Source organism: Pristiophorus japonicus, chromosome 3 (genome assembly GCF_044704955.1).
Source record: "Pristiophorus japonicus isolate sPriJap1 chromosome 3, sPriJap1.hap1, whole genome shotgun sequence".
Classification (NCBI taxonomy): Eukaryota; Metazoa; Chordata; class Chondrichthyes; family Pristiophoridae; genus Pristiophorus; species Pristiophorus japonicus.
Window position 1 is genome coordinate 95,761,090 of NC_091979.1, and position 17,698 is coordinate 95,778,787.

At 42.0% G+C, this 17,698-nt stretch overlaps 1 protein-coding gene across 7 annotated transcripts in view; it reads right to left on the reverse strand.

The window, feature by feature from the left end:
• The window catches only part of tanc1b (tetratricopeptide repeat, ankyrin repeat and coiled-coil containing 1b), a 293,922-nt gene that overhangs the window by 139,692 nt on the left and 136,532 nt on the right, over positions 1 to 17,698 (reverse strand). For all 7 annotated transcript variants that reach the window (XR_011592658.1, XM_070875588.1, XM_070875589.1 and 4 more), the window contains 2 exons: positions 12,889 to 13,074; positions 7,396 to 7,509 (listed from right to left, as the gene is read on the reverse strand). Coding sequence is in view for 6 of the 7 variants with exons in the window: in XM_070875588.1 (XP_070731689.1) it covers positions 7,396 to 7,509; positions 12,889 to 13,074 (300 nt within the window). In the remaining variant the exon portion in view is untranslated. The remainder of the gene's footprint in view (positions 1 to 7,395; positions 7,510 to 12,888; positions 13,075 to 17,698) is intronic.

The window sequence follows — 17,698 nt, forward strand, 5'->3', positions numbered from 1 at the left end:
TTTTTTTATTGAATTGTTTTTACTGCCTGTGCTTTGTTTGGTACTTCAAATGTTGTTACTTGCGCCGATTCCTTAACTGTAAGTAAGGTCTTTCTGTATGGACAAAAGTGAACACATACGCTGCCCTATGTTAGTTTAGTACAACTTTTTTCTGGCAAAATTGACATAAATGATTTATGTGGCTGGGAACGCCTCCTTTTGAAAAAAAACCTAACAAAAAACCTAACTAACTCACTTACACTGGCGCAAATTAAATGGCCATATTTGCAACTAAAAAGATACACCAGAAAAATCAAGTTACACCAAAAAAAACGGTGCAACTCATGGGGAAATTTGGGTCCTTAGTTCCCCGATGCTCACAGATGAACTGTTGCCTGCCCACCCCATTTTCTAGATCCATTCAATACTCCTCTGGTGCTCCTTGTCTCATTAACATTTTTACTGAAAAACTGTCTCGCTGTTTAATATGCTTTCTGAAGTTCCTGGAACAGTCAGTTAATAAAAGTGCTTTGTGAATTATATAATTTATTATTTTGTTGAAAACTACAAATTATTAATGTCCAAAATAAAGTTACTAAGAAAAAAAACTGGTGGCTAATTCTTTTCCCCCAATAGTATTTGAATGATGTGGGAAAAGATAATACATCACATGGCAGTACAGTTGCAGGAAGTCGTTACACAACTATGATCAGATTAGAATTGGAAATCCTACAAGAGCACTACATACTAGTGTCATAAGGAAGCATCACATGGAAAGAGTCACAAACACCAATTGAACATGATAATGACTACCTGGCACAGATAATGGCACATGCAACCCATGAACCAATTTTAATGCAACAGTTAATTTCTCTCAGCATGGCACATGGACAGTCCAGATGAATTGTAGTGTTTGAGAGTAGAATTATTGGGCCCAAGTTTCGGATGTCTTCCCAGAACGGCGCACTCCGAGAGGCCCACCTATTTTTTAGAATTAAAAAAGCACCTAAAACTTACCTCACGATTCTCCGAGTCCAGCAGGCCTGTTTCAGTCAACACAGTGCAACACAAGCAGCTGGGGGCAGAGCTACAGCCCTGCGCCAAAAAGAGTGCCGGCAAGCTGCACGTGTGCGCAGTGGAGACTGCACGCGTGCGCAGTAGCTCTTGGTCCTCCCAGCGCATCCTGTCTCCAGGCGACCATATCCCTGGCCGACGGGACGTCGCCTGGAGACTAGCCAAATAGCTTGCCTGCCCTTACCTCCTCGGCGGCGGGGCCCTGCCCGAGCAGCACCTCTTCGGCGGTGGGACCCTGCCCGAGCAGCACCTCTTCGGCGGCGGGACCCTGCCCGAGCAGCACCTCTTCGGCAGGCTGTTGGAGGGCTCCGGTGCTGCAGTAGGTGAGTAGAAACTTAAAAATGTTTATTTATTGATTTTTTAATTTTTTAATTTTTGATTTCTTTGATTGATTTACTTATCATTGATGATGGCTCTTTATTGGTAAAAATGAAGTGTTTAATGCTTTGTAAAATCCCTTAACTTCCCCCACCCCATCTCTCGCTATTTATAAAATGTAGGCAAGGTTTTTCTGAGCGTACAAAAATCAACACTTACTCCGTTCTAAGTTAGTTTGAAGTAACTTTTCACTGCCTAAACTTGCAAAACAGGCGTAAATGGCTGGTAACACCCCCTTTTGAAAAAAAACTGTACTAAAATGAAACTATTCTAACTAACTAGAACTGGAGCAAACTAAATGCCGAGAATTGCGATTTTGAAGATACTCCATACTAAACTAGTTGCTCCAAAAAAAATAGGAGCAACTCGAGCCGAAACTTGGGCCGGTTAAGTGGGGGATAATTGGATCAGGGTTGAAGGAGGACTGCTGGAAAACAGAAGAAGCGAAAGGGAGTGGGGGTTATAGACTAGGTCAAAATTCAAAAGGCAAGTTAATCAAGAAAAACTTTTAATTTACTTAAGAAATTATTCCAGGATGACACTGCACAGAAAAAAAATATATTATTTCTTACTGTCAGCTGTGGCTCAATTGGTAGCACACTTGTCTGAGTCAGAAGGTTGTGGGTTCAAGACCCCACCCAGGGACTTAAGCACATAAATCTAGGCCGACACTCCAGTGCTGAGGGAGTCGGAGATGCCATCTTTCAGATGAGACGTTAAACAGAGGCCCTGTCTGCGCTCTCAGATGGACGTAAAAGATCCCATGGCACTATTACGAAGAGCAGGGGAGTTATCCATGGTGTCCTGGCCAACATTTATCCCTCAATCAACATATCAAAAACAGAACACAGGTTGAACCTCTCTTATCCGGGACTCCCTTATCCTGCACCACCCATCGTCTGGAACCATTCCTGGCCGGTGGGTGGTGCATGCGCAGAACGCGACCGTCAAAATCCTACTCACCAATATAATCTTTCTCTTCAATCGGCTGCCTCCTCCTCCTCGTCCTGCGGGAACTCCTGCAGCCACAGTCCTCAGGCCAGCCGCTCCTCCCCACAGCACTCCCCCCGGGTGGCCGGGCCGACTATGAGGCCGCCGGCTCTTTGGGGACCCTTGCACACTGATTGGGTGGCTGACTGACTCACAAACTGGACGATCACCTAAGCCATTTGTCATTACCATTATTTTCAATTACACTGTCGCCGCTTACAGCATATTAAGCCCCTTGCTATTTCGGACAGAAACACATATTCAAATGAGTAGTTCACACCTTGTTACGGTGCAATTAGCTCATTATACTTCTCGGTTAAGCACACCAGTTATTTTAGGCATGGAGCAACACTAGGAATTCAGCTAGAGAGAACCTGAGCGAAGATGAACAAACTGATCATCATCAGTATGGAAGCACAAGTGAGGAGTTCATGGTTATCTGCCATGTGCTGTAATGTGAGAATAGTGCAGAACATTACTATAGTGTACAATGCACCAGAGAAAAGTAAAAGATTTCGAGTACCGAGTTACAACAGCGCCTTTCATGACCCGATTAGTATAGGTATAATCAACAAGAGAGATTAATGAGCTTTAACTGGAACTCTGTTTTTCACTCTGACTGGAACAATTTTTCCTTAATGAGTATTTCAAACAACATAGATTCATGTAAGCCATTCAATGTGTATAGCAGGCAAATAGTGTTAGGTCCAACGTGCACACTATAAGTGGTGTGGATTGCCAATAATTACAGCTTCAATATCACAAAATACTTGTCCGTCATCAGTGTCCTTTTCTGGCTAAGTGCTCGCGATTAAACTAAATGTGGACTGATACCAGAGATGTTGTCAGTTAGTGAACTTGTTATTGTTCAGACTGGTAAAAAAGGCTTATGAGCAATGTTCCCTTTAAGCTGCGCAGCCATGCAGCACTCTGCAGCTCCCACGCAATCGGCTCACCAGCTTTTAAATAGGAAAAAATGCGCACACGCGGTATTTTGGCCACGCACCCAAAAAAAAATTAAAGGGAACACTGCTTATGAGTAAGAAATCAGGGGCTCGAATAAAAGTTTTGAGATATTATCAGTGATGAGTACATCAGAGGTAACAATCTTGGAAGAGCATGAGTCTATATATAAAAAATTAAATCCTCAGCACATTTTTAGATGTCATCATGCAATATATTTGGTTTACATTGTTGAGGACAGCCAGCCATTTCAGACTTTGCAAACGTACCAGTAATAGTTCAGCCTACTGTAGTTATCAACTGTTCAACAAAACACACCTTAATAGATCTAAGATAGCAATTTTGTTCCACAAAAATCAGTTCTGGGGGAGATGGGACCAGTAAAAACCGGGCAGACTGCACCTGCGCAGGACTGGAACCAATGTCCTCGGGGGAGTGTTTGCTAGTGCTATTGGGGCGGGGTTAAACTAATATGGCAGGGGGTTGGGAACCCAACGAGGGAGACAGAGGGAAGTAAAATGGGGGAAGAAGTAAAAGATAGAAAGAAGAAAAGTAAAAGTGGAGGGCAGAGAAACCCAAGGCAAAATCAAAAAGGACCACATTACAGCAAAATTCTAAAGGGACAAAGTGTGTTGAAAAGACAAGCCTGAAGGCTCTGTGCCTCAATGCGAGTAATATTCGGAATAAGGTGGACGAATTAACTGCAGTCAGCAGTTAACGGATATGATGTAATTGGCATGACGGAGATATGGCTCCAGGGTGACCAAGGCTGGGAACTCAACATCCAGGGGTATTCAACATTCAGGAAGGATAGACAGAAAGGAAAAGGAGGTGGGGTAGCATTGCTGGTGAAAGAGGAAATTAACGCAATAGTAAGGAAGGACATTAGCTTGGATGATGTGGAATCGGTATGGGTAGAGTTGCGGAATATCAAAGGGCAGAAAATGCTAGTGGGAGTTGTGTACAGACCACCAAACAGTAGTAGTGACGTTGGGGACAGCATCAAACAAGAAATTAGGGATGTGTGCAATAAAGGAACAGCAGTTATCATGGGTGACTTTAATCTATATATAGATTGGGCTAACCAAACTGGTAGCAATATGGTGGAGGAGGATTTCCTGGAGTCTATTAGGGATGGTTTTCTCGACCAATATGTCGAGGAACCAACTAGAGGGCTGGTCATCCTAGACTGGGTGATGTGTAATGAAAAAGGACTAATTAGCAATCTTCTTGTGCGAGGCCCCTTGGGGAAGAGTGACCATAATATGGTAGAATTCTTTATTAAGATGGAGAGTGACATAGTTAATTCAGAGACTAGGGTCCTGAACTTAAGGAAAGGTAACTTCGATGGTATGAGATGTGAATTGGCTAGAATAGACTGGTGAATGATACTTAAAGGGGTGACGGTGGATAGGCAATGGCAGACATTCAAATATCACATGAATGAACTTCAACAATTGTACATCCCTGTCTGGAGTAAAAATAAAATGGGGAAGGTGGCTCAACCGTGGCTAACAAGGGAAATTAGGGATAGTGTTAAATCCAAGGAAGTGGCATATAAATTGGCCAGAAAAAGCAGCAAACCTGAGGACTGGGAGAAATTTAGAATCCAGCAGGGGAGGACAAAGTGTTTAATTAGGAGGGGGAAAAAATAGAGGATGAGCGAAAGCTTGCTGGGAACATAAAAAGTGACTGCAAAAGCTTCTATAGATGTGAGAAGAGAAAGAGATAAGTGAAGACAAACATAGGACCCTTGGGGTCAGAATCAGGTGAATTTATAATGGGGGAGAGAGAAATGGCAGACCAATTGAATATTTTGGTTCTGTCTTCATGAAGGAAGACACAAATAACCTTCCGGAAATACTAGGGGACAGAGGATCTAGTGAGAAGGAAGAACTGAAGGAAATCCTTATTAGTCAGGAAATTGTGTTAGGGAAATGGATGGGATTGAAGGCCCATAAATCCCTGGGGCCTGATAGTCTGCATCCCAGAGTACTTAGAGAAGTGGCCCTAGAAATAGTGGATGCATTGGTGATCATTTTCCAACAGTCTATCAACTCTGGATCAGTTCCTATGGACTGGAGGGCAGCTAATGTAACACCACTTTTTAAAAAAAGGAGGGAGAGAAAACGGGTAATTATAGACCGGTTAGCCTGACATCGGTAGCAGGGAAAATGTTGGAATCAATTATTAAAGATGAAATATCAGCGCATTTGGAAAGCAGTGACAGGATCGGTCCAAGTCAGCATGGATTTATGAAAGGGAAATCATGCTTGACAAATCTTCTAGAATTTTTTGAGGATGTAACTAGTAGAGTTGGCAAGGGAGAACCAGTGGATGTGGTGTATTTGGACTTTCAAAAAGCTTTTGACAAGGTCCCACACAAGAGATTGTTGTGCAAAATTAAAGCACATGGGTATTGGGGGTAATGTATTGACGTGGATAGAGAACTAGTTGACAGACAGGAAGCAGAGAGTCGGGATAAACAGGTCCTTTTCAGAATAGCAGGCAGTGACTAGTGGGGTGCCGCAGGGCTCAGTGCTGGGACCCAGCTATTTACAATATACATCAATGATATAGATGAAGGAATTGAGTGTAATATCTCCAAGTTTGCAGATGACACTAAGCTGGGTGGCGGTGTGAGCTGTGAGGAGGACGCTAAGAGGCTGCAGGGTGACTTGGACAGGTTAGGGGAGAGGGCAAATGCATGGCAGATGCAGTATAACGTGGATAAATGTGAGGTTATCCACTTTGGTGACAAAAACAGAAAGGCAGATTATTATCTGAATGGCGGCAGATTAGGGAAAGGGGAGGTGCAACGAGACCTGGGTGTCATGGTACATCAGTCATTGAAAGTTGGCATGCAGGTACAGCAGGCGGTGAAGGCAGCAAATGGCATGTTGGCCTTCATAGCTAGGGGATTTGAGTATTGGAGCAGGGAGGTCTTACTGCAGTTGTACAGGGCCTTGGTGAGGCCTCACCTGGAATATTGTGTTCAGTTTTGGTCTCCTAATCTGAGGAAGGACGTTCTTGCTATTGAGGGCGTGCAGCCAAGGTTCACCAGACTGATTCCCAGGATGGCAGGACAGACCTATGAGGAGAGACTGGATCGACTGGGCCTGTATTCACTGGAGTTTAGAAGAATGAGAGGGGATCTTATAGAAACATATAAAATTCTGACGGGACTGGACAGGTTACAGTTGCAGGAAGAATGTTCCTGATGTTGGGGAAGTCCAGAACCAGGGGTTACAGTTCAAGGATAAGGGGTAAGCCATTTAGGACCGAGATGAGGAGGAACTTCTTTACCCAGATAGTTGTGAACCTGTGGTATTCTCTACCGTGGAGAGTTGTTGATGCCAGTTCATTAGATATATTCAAGGGGGAGTTAGATATGGCCCTTATGGCTAAAGGGATCAAGGGGTATGGAGAGAAAGCAGGAAAGGGGTACTGAGGTGAATGATCAGCCATGATCTTCTTGAATGATGGTGCAGGCTTGAAGGGCCGAATGGCCAACTCCTGCACCTATTTTCTATGTTTCTATGTAATATTCAAAGTAAATAATTATAAACCATCTGGCAGCAAGATATAATCGAAGCATGGTGTGACACTTGTCTCATCCTCTTGCAAATGTGTACAGCATTCCCACTGGAATCAAAATATCACCTTCATTGGGCATCAAAGAGGTAATTCATCAATTCCACACTCCCAGCATGCAAGCCAGGCTTGAAGGGAACGTGTGTCAGGGAAAGGGCGACAAGTTCTCTGACCCATGTTCCCATTAAGCACCACTCCTCAGTGGAGGACTGAGATAACAATACCCCTGTAACACCAAGTATTTCTCAGACTAGCTGAAGACTTTATGTAAGCTTTACCTTGTCAAAACTGCAAAGAATGGGAACCGAATACTCAAGGCCATTTAATGCACAAACAGATTTTTTTCACTTGAGGTATCTTTTAGCTACATCAGCTTCCATCATTTACTCTCATTTAAAAAAAGAGGGGTATACTCACCATTGTGTACAAATTGGGAAGGGTCCGTTTTCTCTGCCAACTTTGTCAATGCTGAGGCAATTGCATCTCCTGGCACCTTGGGGCTTTCCACATACTTCAGCTTCCTGATTGGGCCTGCATAGGAGAAAATCCCTTTACTGTTAACTTCTTCTAGACAGAATCTTTTTGGAGTTAAACATTCACACAATACTGTCAAAGTTTAGTGCAGTCGCTTTCACTGAAATAGATAACTGAAATATAATGCTCATACTTTTCAATAGGCAAGTAATTCAGTAAGAAAACTTCAGCCAAAAAAATACAAGGAATGTAAAATACAGCACAAAACCAGAGTCATTACCTACATGTGAAATTGTTGAGATATAGCCCTTTAAAACATTGTTATTTTATATGTATTTTATTTTGATAGTTTAAATACTGCGTTAGCTAAAACATTTGAAGAACTTTGCACATATTTAACAAATCGGAGAAATTTGAAGTGACACAACATTAATACATATTTCACCCAGCTGACACACATACCAAATATAGGCATTTCTCCACAATGACATTATCTGTAGATTTACAAGTAATGGAATAATTTGAGGCACATATAGATCTTGCCATTCCTTTATGTCTTTGCACTATATTACATACTTTCACGAAAAAACATTTTGGAAGTGAGAAGACTATTTACATATTTGGGGGGAAATTGCCGTCGAAGGCTTCCTTTGGACGAACGTCTCCAACCCGAAAAAAAATCTACGAAAATACCTGGTGGTCCCAGAGGAACATAGGATTCTGGTTGGAGGCCTTCATTCGCTGCACATGTACGGGGACATGTCTTCCAGATATAAATGTATCCTGGAATCACAGGGGCCTGAACCACCAATCGATATCTAGTATTCTCTGATAATAATGGGAGCTCTGATTTTACGAGCTCCCATTACTATCAATGAGAATAGCCCCCAAAACAAGAAACACAACACAATAAATGTTTTTAAAAAACCGCACATTTTAAATCAATTGAAATTTATTGTAATTAAATGTTTTAGAAAAAATATATTATTTTTCCCTTCCAGTATTTAACAAATTTATTTATTATTCAATCTGTGCCCATCACCCTTTCAGGTAGTGCATTCCAGATCATCAAAACTCACCGTGTAAAAAAAAAAAAAAATTCTCCGATGGCACCTTTGGTTTGTTTGCCAATTATCTTAAATCTGTGTTCTCTGGTTACTGTCCCTTCTGCCACTAAAACAGTTTCTCTTTACTTACCCACTCAAAACCCTTCATGCTTGTAAACACTTCCATCAAATCTCCCCATAACCTTTACTGCTCTAGTACAACAACTCCAGCTTCTCCAGTCCCTCCACGTAACTCAAGTCTCTCATTCCCGTTACCATTCCAGTAAATCTTCTCTGTACACACTCCAAGGCCTTGACATCTTTCCTAAAGTGTGGTGCCCACATTTGGACAAAATACTGCAGCTGGGACCTAACCAGTGTTTTATAAAGGTTTAGCATAACTTTTTTGTTTTCTCTATGGGGCAGAATTTCCAATGTCTTGGGCCCTTTGCAATAAAGGCCAATATTCCATTGGCCTTCCTGATCACTTGCTTTACCTGCATACTAACCTTTTGCGTTTCACGCACAAATACCCCCAGGTCCCGCTGTACTGCAGCACTTTGCAATTTTTCTCCATTTAAATAATCACTTGCTCTTTGATTTTTTTTTCTGCCAAAGTGCATGCCTTCACACTTTCCAACATTATACTCCATCTGCCAAATTTTTGCCCACTCACTTAGCATCCCAATAATTGATAATCAAGGGGCTATTGGGAGGGGGGAACTTAAAATAATCACCAGAGACAGAGACAAAGTACTAGGCAAACTAATGGGACTGCAGGTGGACCTGATGACCTGTCTCCTAGGGTCTTAAAAGAAGTGGCTGCAGAGATAGTGGATGCATTGGTTGTAATCTACCAAAATTCCCTGGTTCTGGGGAGAGGTCCCAACGGGGGTGGATAAAGGGGAACCAGTAGATGTTGTGTATTTGCATTTCCAGAAGGAATTCAATAAAGGTGCCACATAAAAGGTTACTGCACAAGATAAGAGCTGATGGGGTTGGATAGAGCATTGGCTAACTAACAGAAAAGAGTCGGAATAAATGGGTCATTTTCAGATTGGCAAACTGTAACTGGCGGGGCGCAAAAGGGATCAGTGCTGGGGCCTCAACTATTTACAATCTATATTAATGGACTTGGATGAAGGAACCGAGTGTAATGTAACCAAATTTGCTGATACAATGATTGGTGGGAAAGCAAGTTCTGAGGAGGACTCAAAGGATCTGCAAAGGGATATAGATAGGCTAAGTGAGTGGGTAAAGATTTGACAGATGGTGTATAATGAGAGAAAATGTGAGGTTATCCACTTTGGAAGGAACAATAAAAAAAACAAATTTAAATGGGGGGAAATTACAAAATGCAGTGATAGAGGGATCTAGGAGTCCTTGTACGTGAAACACAAAAAGTTAGCATGCAGGTACAGCAAGTAATTAGGAAGGCAAATGGAATGCTGGCCTTTATTGCAAGTGGGATAGAGTACAAAAGTAGGCGTGGCCTCACCAAGGCCCTGTACAACTGCAGTAAGACCTCCCTGCTCCTATACTCAAATCCTCTCGTTATGAAGGTCAGCATGCCATTTGCCTTCTGTACCTGCATGCCAACTTTCAATGCCACCCAGGTCTCATTGCACCTCCCCTTTTCCTAATCTGTCACCATTCAGATAATATTCTGCCTTCCTGTTTTTGCCACCAAAGTGGATAACCTCACATTTATCTATATTATACTGCATCTGCCATGCATTTGCCCACTCACCCAACCTGTCCAAGTCACCCTGCAGCCTCTTCGCAACCTCCTCACAGCTCACACGACCACCCAGCTTAGTGTCATCTGCAAACTTGGAGATATTGCATTCAATTCCTTTGTCTAAATCATTAATGTATATTGTAAATAGCTGGCGTCCCAACTTTGCAGTACCCCACTAGTCACTGCTTGCCATTCTGAAAATAACCCTTTTATTCCTACTCTTTGCTTCCTGTCTGCCAACCAGTTCTCTATCCATGTCAATACATTACCCCCAATACCATGTGCTTTAATTTTGAACACTAATCTCTTGTGTGGGACCTTGTCACAAGCCTTTTGAAATCCACTGGTTCTCCCTTGTCCACTCTACCAGTTACATCCTCAAAAAATTCTAGAAGATTTGTCAAACATGATTTCCCTTTCATAAATCCATGCTGACTTGGACCGACCCAGTCATTGCTTTCCAAATGCGCTGCTATTACATCTTTAATTGATTCCAACATTTTCCCCACTGCCGATGTCAGGCTAACCGGTCTAAAATTCCCTGTTTTCTCTCTCCCTCCTTTTTTTAAAAAGTGGAGTTACATTAGCTATCCTCCAATCCATAGGAACTGACCCAGAGTCTATAGAATGTTGGAAAATGACCACCAAATGCATCCATTATCTCTAGGGCCACTTCCTTAAGTACTCTGGAATGCAGACTATCAGACCCTGGGGATTCAATCCCATCAATTTCCCTAACACAATTTCCTGACTAATAAGGATTTCCTTCAGTTCCTCCTTCTCGCTACGCCCTCAGTCCCCTATTATTTTCAGGAGGATATTCGCGTCTTCCTTAGTGAAGACAGAACCAAAGTATTTGTTCAATTGGTTTATTTTTACACCAGACAGATATACAATTGTTGAAGTTCATCCATGTAATCTATAAATGTCTGCCATTGCCTATCCACCATCAGCCCTTTAAGTATCATTCGCCAGTCTATCCTAGCCAATTCATGTCTCATAACATTAAAGTTACCTTTCTTTAAATTCAGGACCCCCCCAGTCTCTGAATTAACTGTCACTCTCCATCTTAATGAAGAATTCTATCATATTATGGTCACTCTTCTCCAAAGGGCCCCACACAACCAGATTGCTAATTAATCCCCTCTCATTACACAAGACCCAGTCTAGGATGGCCTGCTCTCGAGTTGGTTCCTCGACATGTTGGTCTAGAAAACCATCCCTTATACACTCCAGGAAATCCTCCTCCACAGTACTGCTACCAGTTTGGTTAGCCCAATCTATATGTAGATTAAAGTCACCCATGATAACTGCTGTACCCTTATTGGACGCGACCCTAATTTCCTGTTTGATGCCATCCCCAACCTCCGTACTACTGTTTGGAGGTCTGTACACAACTCCCACTAACGTTTTCTGCCCTTTGCTGTTTCGCAGCTCTACCCATATAGATTCCACATCATCCAAGCTAATGTCCTTCCTTACTATTGCGTTAATCTCCTTTTTAACCAGTAACGCTACCTCCTTTTCCTTTCTGTCTATCCTTCCTGAATATTGAATACCCTTGGATGTTGAGTTCCTATCCTTGGTTACCCTGGAGCCATGTCTCCGTAATCCCAATCACATCATATCAGTTAACAGCTATCTGCGCAGTTAATTCATCCACCTTATTACGAATGCTCCTCGCATTGAGACTCGGAGCCTTCAGGCTTGTTTTTTTTTTTTAAAAACACTCTTTGTCCTTTTAGAATTATGTTGTAATGTGGCCTTTATTGCAAGGGGGGTATTGTATAAAAGTAGGGAAGTCCTGCTACAACTGTACAGGATGTTAGTGAAACCACACCTGGAGTACTGCATACAGTTTTGGTCTCCTTATTTGTGGAATATACTTGCATGGAAGGCAGTTCAGAGAAGGTGCACAAGTTTGATTTCTGAGACGAAGGGGTTGAATTTTATAAAGAAGTGTTGAGCAGGTTGGGCCTAAACACGTTGGAGTTTAGAAGAATGAGGGGTGATCTTATTGAAACATACAAGATTCTGAGGGGATGTTTCCCCTCATGGGGGAATCTAGAACTAGGGGGCATAGTTCCAGAATAAGGGGCCGCACATTTAAAACCAAAATGAGGAGGAATCTCTTCTCTTGGAGAGTCATGAATCTTTGGAATTCTCTATCAGAGAGCTGTGGAAGCTGGGTCATTAAATATATTGAAGGTGGAGTTAGACAGATTTTTGAATGATAAGGGAATCAAGAGTTATGGGGAGAGGGCAGGGAGGTGGAGTTGAGGCCAAGATTGGATATGATATTGAATGGAGGAACAGGCTTAAGGGACCAAGTGGCCTACTCCTGCTCCTATTTCTTATGTGCTTATGTTAAGTTCTTATATAATGCTCCCTAATAGGAATAGACTGCAGACACTCATGACCAAGGTACCGGAGAGAGTCAACTGTTCATGGAATCATACCCCAACAAGGAACCAATGCTTTGAAGGAAAGGGGGGAAAATTAATCAGAAAAAGGAAAACAAAACCTATTATAAAATATTAATGCAGGACCAGGTATGAAGCTTTGTTAAAGAAAAACATTGAGCTATAAATTCAACATTTCTACAACTACTAAAAGTAATCAGGAGGGTCGGTTATTCAAAGTTTATACCTGGGGACCTTTTGCCTGTCCATGCATGCATCAGAAATGGCTGACGTGGCAAGAGTGGCGAGGATGGAAGCGACATGGATACTCCTTTAGACACGTTCATTTTGTATATATCCTCTTGTATGGAAAACTGGCCAGAAGCACAATCTGAAATACCAACTTGCCCAGAGTGGTCAGAGTAAGCATCTCCTGTTGAAATCAGAGTAGAATAGCCATTTGTTAAAAATCATGATAGAAGACTGACTGTATATTCAATACAAAAAGTTAATATATAGTGTCCAAAATTAAACTAGAAGTGGAGGAGGTGGAGGACGAGGTTGAAAGGAGGTAGGTAAAAGAAAGGGGAAAAGGAGGATCGTGTTGGAGTGGATTTTCGGACATAGCAAAGCATGATAGGGTAAGCCAACTATCTGCCTCGCCACTAAATGAACTTTGTACCAAGAAGCCTATCTGCTGTCCGCTGATATGAACTCTGCAGCAACAAGTGACTCATGGCCAGGTGCAGGCCACTGTTTCATAGAAAGCGTTGCAACAGAACAAAAGAAGATAGAGGAAGGACCCTCAAACTCACGCCCTATCAGGTTTCACTAGGACTAAAAAGTTGTGCAACAATATGATTGGTTGTATGTAAATGAATTGCATTGCCATATGGATTGATTGGTTGTATGTAAATGAATTTAAATGATTGTATTCCACCCTCTGTAAACTGCTTATAACCCCGCGGCACTAGGGGAGAAGGTGCTTCACAGGTCGCGGGATCACAACTCTTCTCCCAGAGCTCAGTTAGTTGTCTCTCTTACCTTACCAGAGTCTATGTGAATTTATTTTCACTAACAATGGGAATAGGCAACAGAAGCACTGAAGGAGAAGGCCAATGATTGTGAAACTGAGGTAGGGAGAAGGGTGAGGTGAATGGTGCGAGGAGGAGGAGGAAGAGTAGGATAATGATAGAAGGAAGAGGAACAGGAGTAGGTCATTCAACGTCTTGAGCCTGTTCCACCATTCAATTAAAACACAGCTAATCTGTAGCTCAACTCAATTTACCTGCCTTTTCTCCATATGCCTTGCCTAACAAAAATCAATGGAGTTTAATTTTGAAAATTCCAACTGACCCAGCATCCACAGCCTTTTGGTGGACAAGAGTTTCAGATTTCCACAGCCGTGTGAGAAAAAGTGCTTCCTGATTTGACTCCTAATTGGCCGAGTTCTAATTTTTACATTATGCCAACTTGTTCTCGATTCGCCCACCAGAAGAAATAGTATGTCTGTATCTACCCTACTGAATATCTTTATCATTTCAAACACTTGATCAGATCACCCCTCAACCTTCTGAGCTCCAGGGAATAATTTCATCCTTTTTCAGCCTCTCATTCTGATAAACCTGCGCTGTACCCCTTCCAAGAAAGTCTTTCTTGATGTGGGGTTCCCAAACTGAATGTAAACTTTGGTCACAAGATTTTGTACAAATGATGCATCACTTCCTCGCACTTGTATTTCTTGAAAAAAGATCAAATTTCCTTGGACTTTTTCATTTATTTTTGTATCTATGCACTAGCTTTTAGTGAAACACAGCTTTTAGTGCACACCGAAATCCTTTTGCCCCTCGTCTCTCACCATTAAAGTAAATATTCTAATTTTTCATCCTCAGATACCAAGTGTATTACCTTACACTTTCCCACTTTGCACTCCAGTTGCCTTAGTTTTGCCCACTCACTCGGTCATATAGACCCCCATCAATTGCTCATTATGTTAGTGACCACGTCAAAAAATTCAAATAGATCAGTTAGACAAGATCTACCCTTCACAAATCCGTGCTGATTCTCTGATCAGCTCGTGCCCAGTCACTCTCTCCCTGATGGATTCCAATAACTTCTCCATACTAACTTTAAACTGCAAGGTCTGTAGTTTCCTGGTTTCTGCATCCCTTTTATCTTAAATAATGGGAAATGACATTTGCAATTTGCCAATCCAAAAGGCACAATTCCAAATTGTGATTAATGCATCTACAATTTACCCACCTGTTTCTTTTAATATCCTTGCTTTTGTACCCTATTCTTCTATTTATAAAGCCAAGGATCCCACATGCTTTTTTTTTAAAAAAAAGCCTCATCAACTTGTCCTGACACCTTCAAAATATAAACCTCCAGGACACTGTTCCTGCACCTCATTTAAAATTGTAACATTTAGTGTATATCTATTATTACATCATCATAATGTATAATGGTTTAGTGATTTTGTTTTTCAGAAGTGTGTTTGTACTTTGTGATACCAGTGTGAAGGAGGAAAATGGTAGCCAAACTGAGAGAAGTATAGCACATTTAATTTGTCAATGCTGTGGTAGGTGTTGGTTCCAAGGAAAAAATCTGATAGTGATTTGACTGTGTAGTTTGCTCATTGCTAATTGGAAGCTTTCCTACCTGTATAATGAATGGAACTGGATTTCAATTGGCTCCTGTATTCCCAACTATATATGAAACAATCGGCACTGGTCAACTTAAGAAATACAGGTACAACTTCCCGAATCCAGCAACCTCGGGGCCGAGGCCAAGCCTGTTTGTGTTTTTGCGGATTTCGGAACGGGTTGCTGCTGTCCGAAGTCTGGAAACGCCCGAGCCTGGGTTCAGGTGTTTCCGAATTTTGGAACGCCAAAACACGTCCAGAGTCCAGAAATGCCTGGGCCCAGGTTACGATATTTCCGGTTTTTGGATGTCATCTTGTAGTTCTTCTCCTCATAGGCTTTATAGTCCTCGCTTCTTCGCAACGCATGATAAGCCTCCCTCTCGTTTTTGCAATGCAGTACCCTGTAACTGTACTTAATGTGAGCTTCCCGGCCTGTATCTTTTGCTACCATTTTCAAATTTGAAAAGTAATGTATAGTACTCAAAGCATGAAATATAATAAAAGATTTTATTTGTAAAACAGTTAAGTTATGAAATATAAAAACAGTAAATGAAGGCTTTTGTTTGTTAAATAGAGTAAAAATAAACAGATACAGTTACAATTGGCTGGAGGTTGTGTTTGAGGTAGAGGGCTCAGCTATGATGTCTGGGGCTGATGGGCCAGCAATAGGATTATCAAATGTGTAAATTATTGTAGTTGTACGCTGTCGGTCTTGGGCCTTCTGTTGCAACATCTTTTGAAAGATATTGAATATTGTTGCTTAACTAATTTGGTCTTTTCTTTCACTAATCTTTCCCAAATTCTGTAGACCTGCAGTATTTCTTCACTTATGAAGCTTTGTTGCTCAACGGCATGAATTAATTCTGGACAGATTGATTGCTGTGTCAATCGGCACTTTTTCGACTTGATCACGGGCATCATCATCCTCACTGCTTTCATCCTTTTCTTGTGGATGCAAAACCCTCTGCATGATTTCTTCATCTGTCACTGCATGCACAATGGGAGCATCGTTGCCTATGTCCATGACTTCTACGACATCGTCCTCATTCAATTCCTGTGCAGCTTCGCAAGTCAGCCCTCTTACATAATCTAAAAGTTGAGCAATCATTGCTTTCTCCCTGGACACACGAAAGCCTTGCAAGTCCTGAGGAGCATCATCAGCATACATAGCTGATGGCTAGATGTTATGCCAAGCATTGACCAAGGTGTCTGCAGTTACCAAATTCCATGCATCCGTAGCTGCCCAAATGGCGTCCTTGATAGAGAATGCTTTTATTCCCATGCCTGTGTTCACAGCATTAAGCAAACACCTCATGAACTCGTTTTTGTAGAGCCACTTAATCGATCTCAAAACACCTTGGTCCATTGGTTGTATCAGTGATGTAACATTTGGAGGCAAGTAGATTCCACGGACATTATCCTTTGCCAAAAGCTCAGCATCGGAATGTGCTGAGCAATTGTCTAGCAGCAAGTATATTTAGCAGTTTTCCTCAACTTAGCATGCACCTGAGGGACAAAACTCTTCTCAAATCAGTTCAGAAAGATTACCCTGGTTACCCATGCTTTCTTATTGGCATAATATTGCACTGGCAATACTCTCAAACTCTTGGACGCTGGCTTCTCCCAATGACCGTAAGTTTACACTTGTGTCCCAGCCGCATTTGCAGCAGCAAGAACAGTTAACCTACCCTTGGCGTCTTTTACACCTGTTGGCTGCGTTTCTTCTGCTGCGGCTAATGTCTTTCGCGGTACGAAGCGCCAAAACAGCGATGTCGCGTCAGCATTGTACATTTGCTCAGGTGAAAGCTTTTCATCAGCAATTAGTTTGATGAACTCATCAATATAATTTTCAGCTGCCTCATGATCTGCTGAGGTTGTCTCACCACATACTTTCAGTAGCCGGATGCCACGACGCCGTTTAAATTTGGCTAGCCAACCAGAAGAGTACACACATGGAGTTTCAATCCCCAGTTGTGCATGAAATATTTTAGCTCGTTGCACCACCATTGGGCCAGACAAAGGAACCTTTTCACTTCGCTTCTGTCACTGCTCGATCCAAATCATCACATTTCAGCTTATGCATACTTTTTCTCTTACTCATTTCCTTATGAACATCACTTTCCGCATAAACCTTCATGAGCTGTTCTTTTTGATAAGAACATAATAAATAAGAAATAGGAGCAGGAGTAGGCCATACGGCCCCGGAGCCCACTCCGCCATTTAATACGATCATGGCTGATCTGATCATGGACTCAGATCCACTTCACTGCCCGCTCCCCATAACCCCTCATCGGTTAAGAAACTGTCTATTTCTGTCTTCAATTTATTCAATGTCCCAGCTTCCACAGCTCTCTGAAGCAGCGAATTCCACAGAGTTACAACACTCAGAAGAAATTCCTTCTCTTCTCAGTTT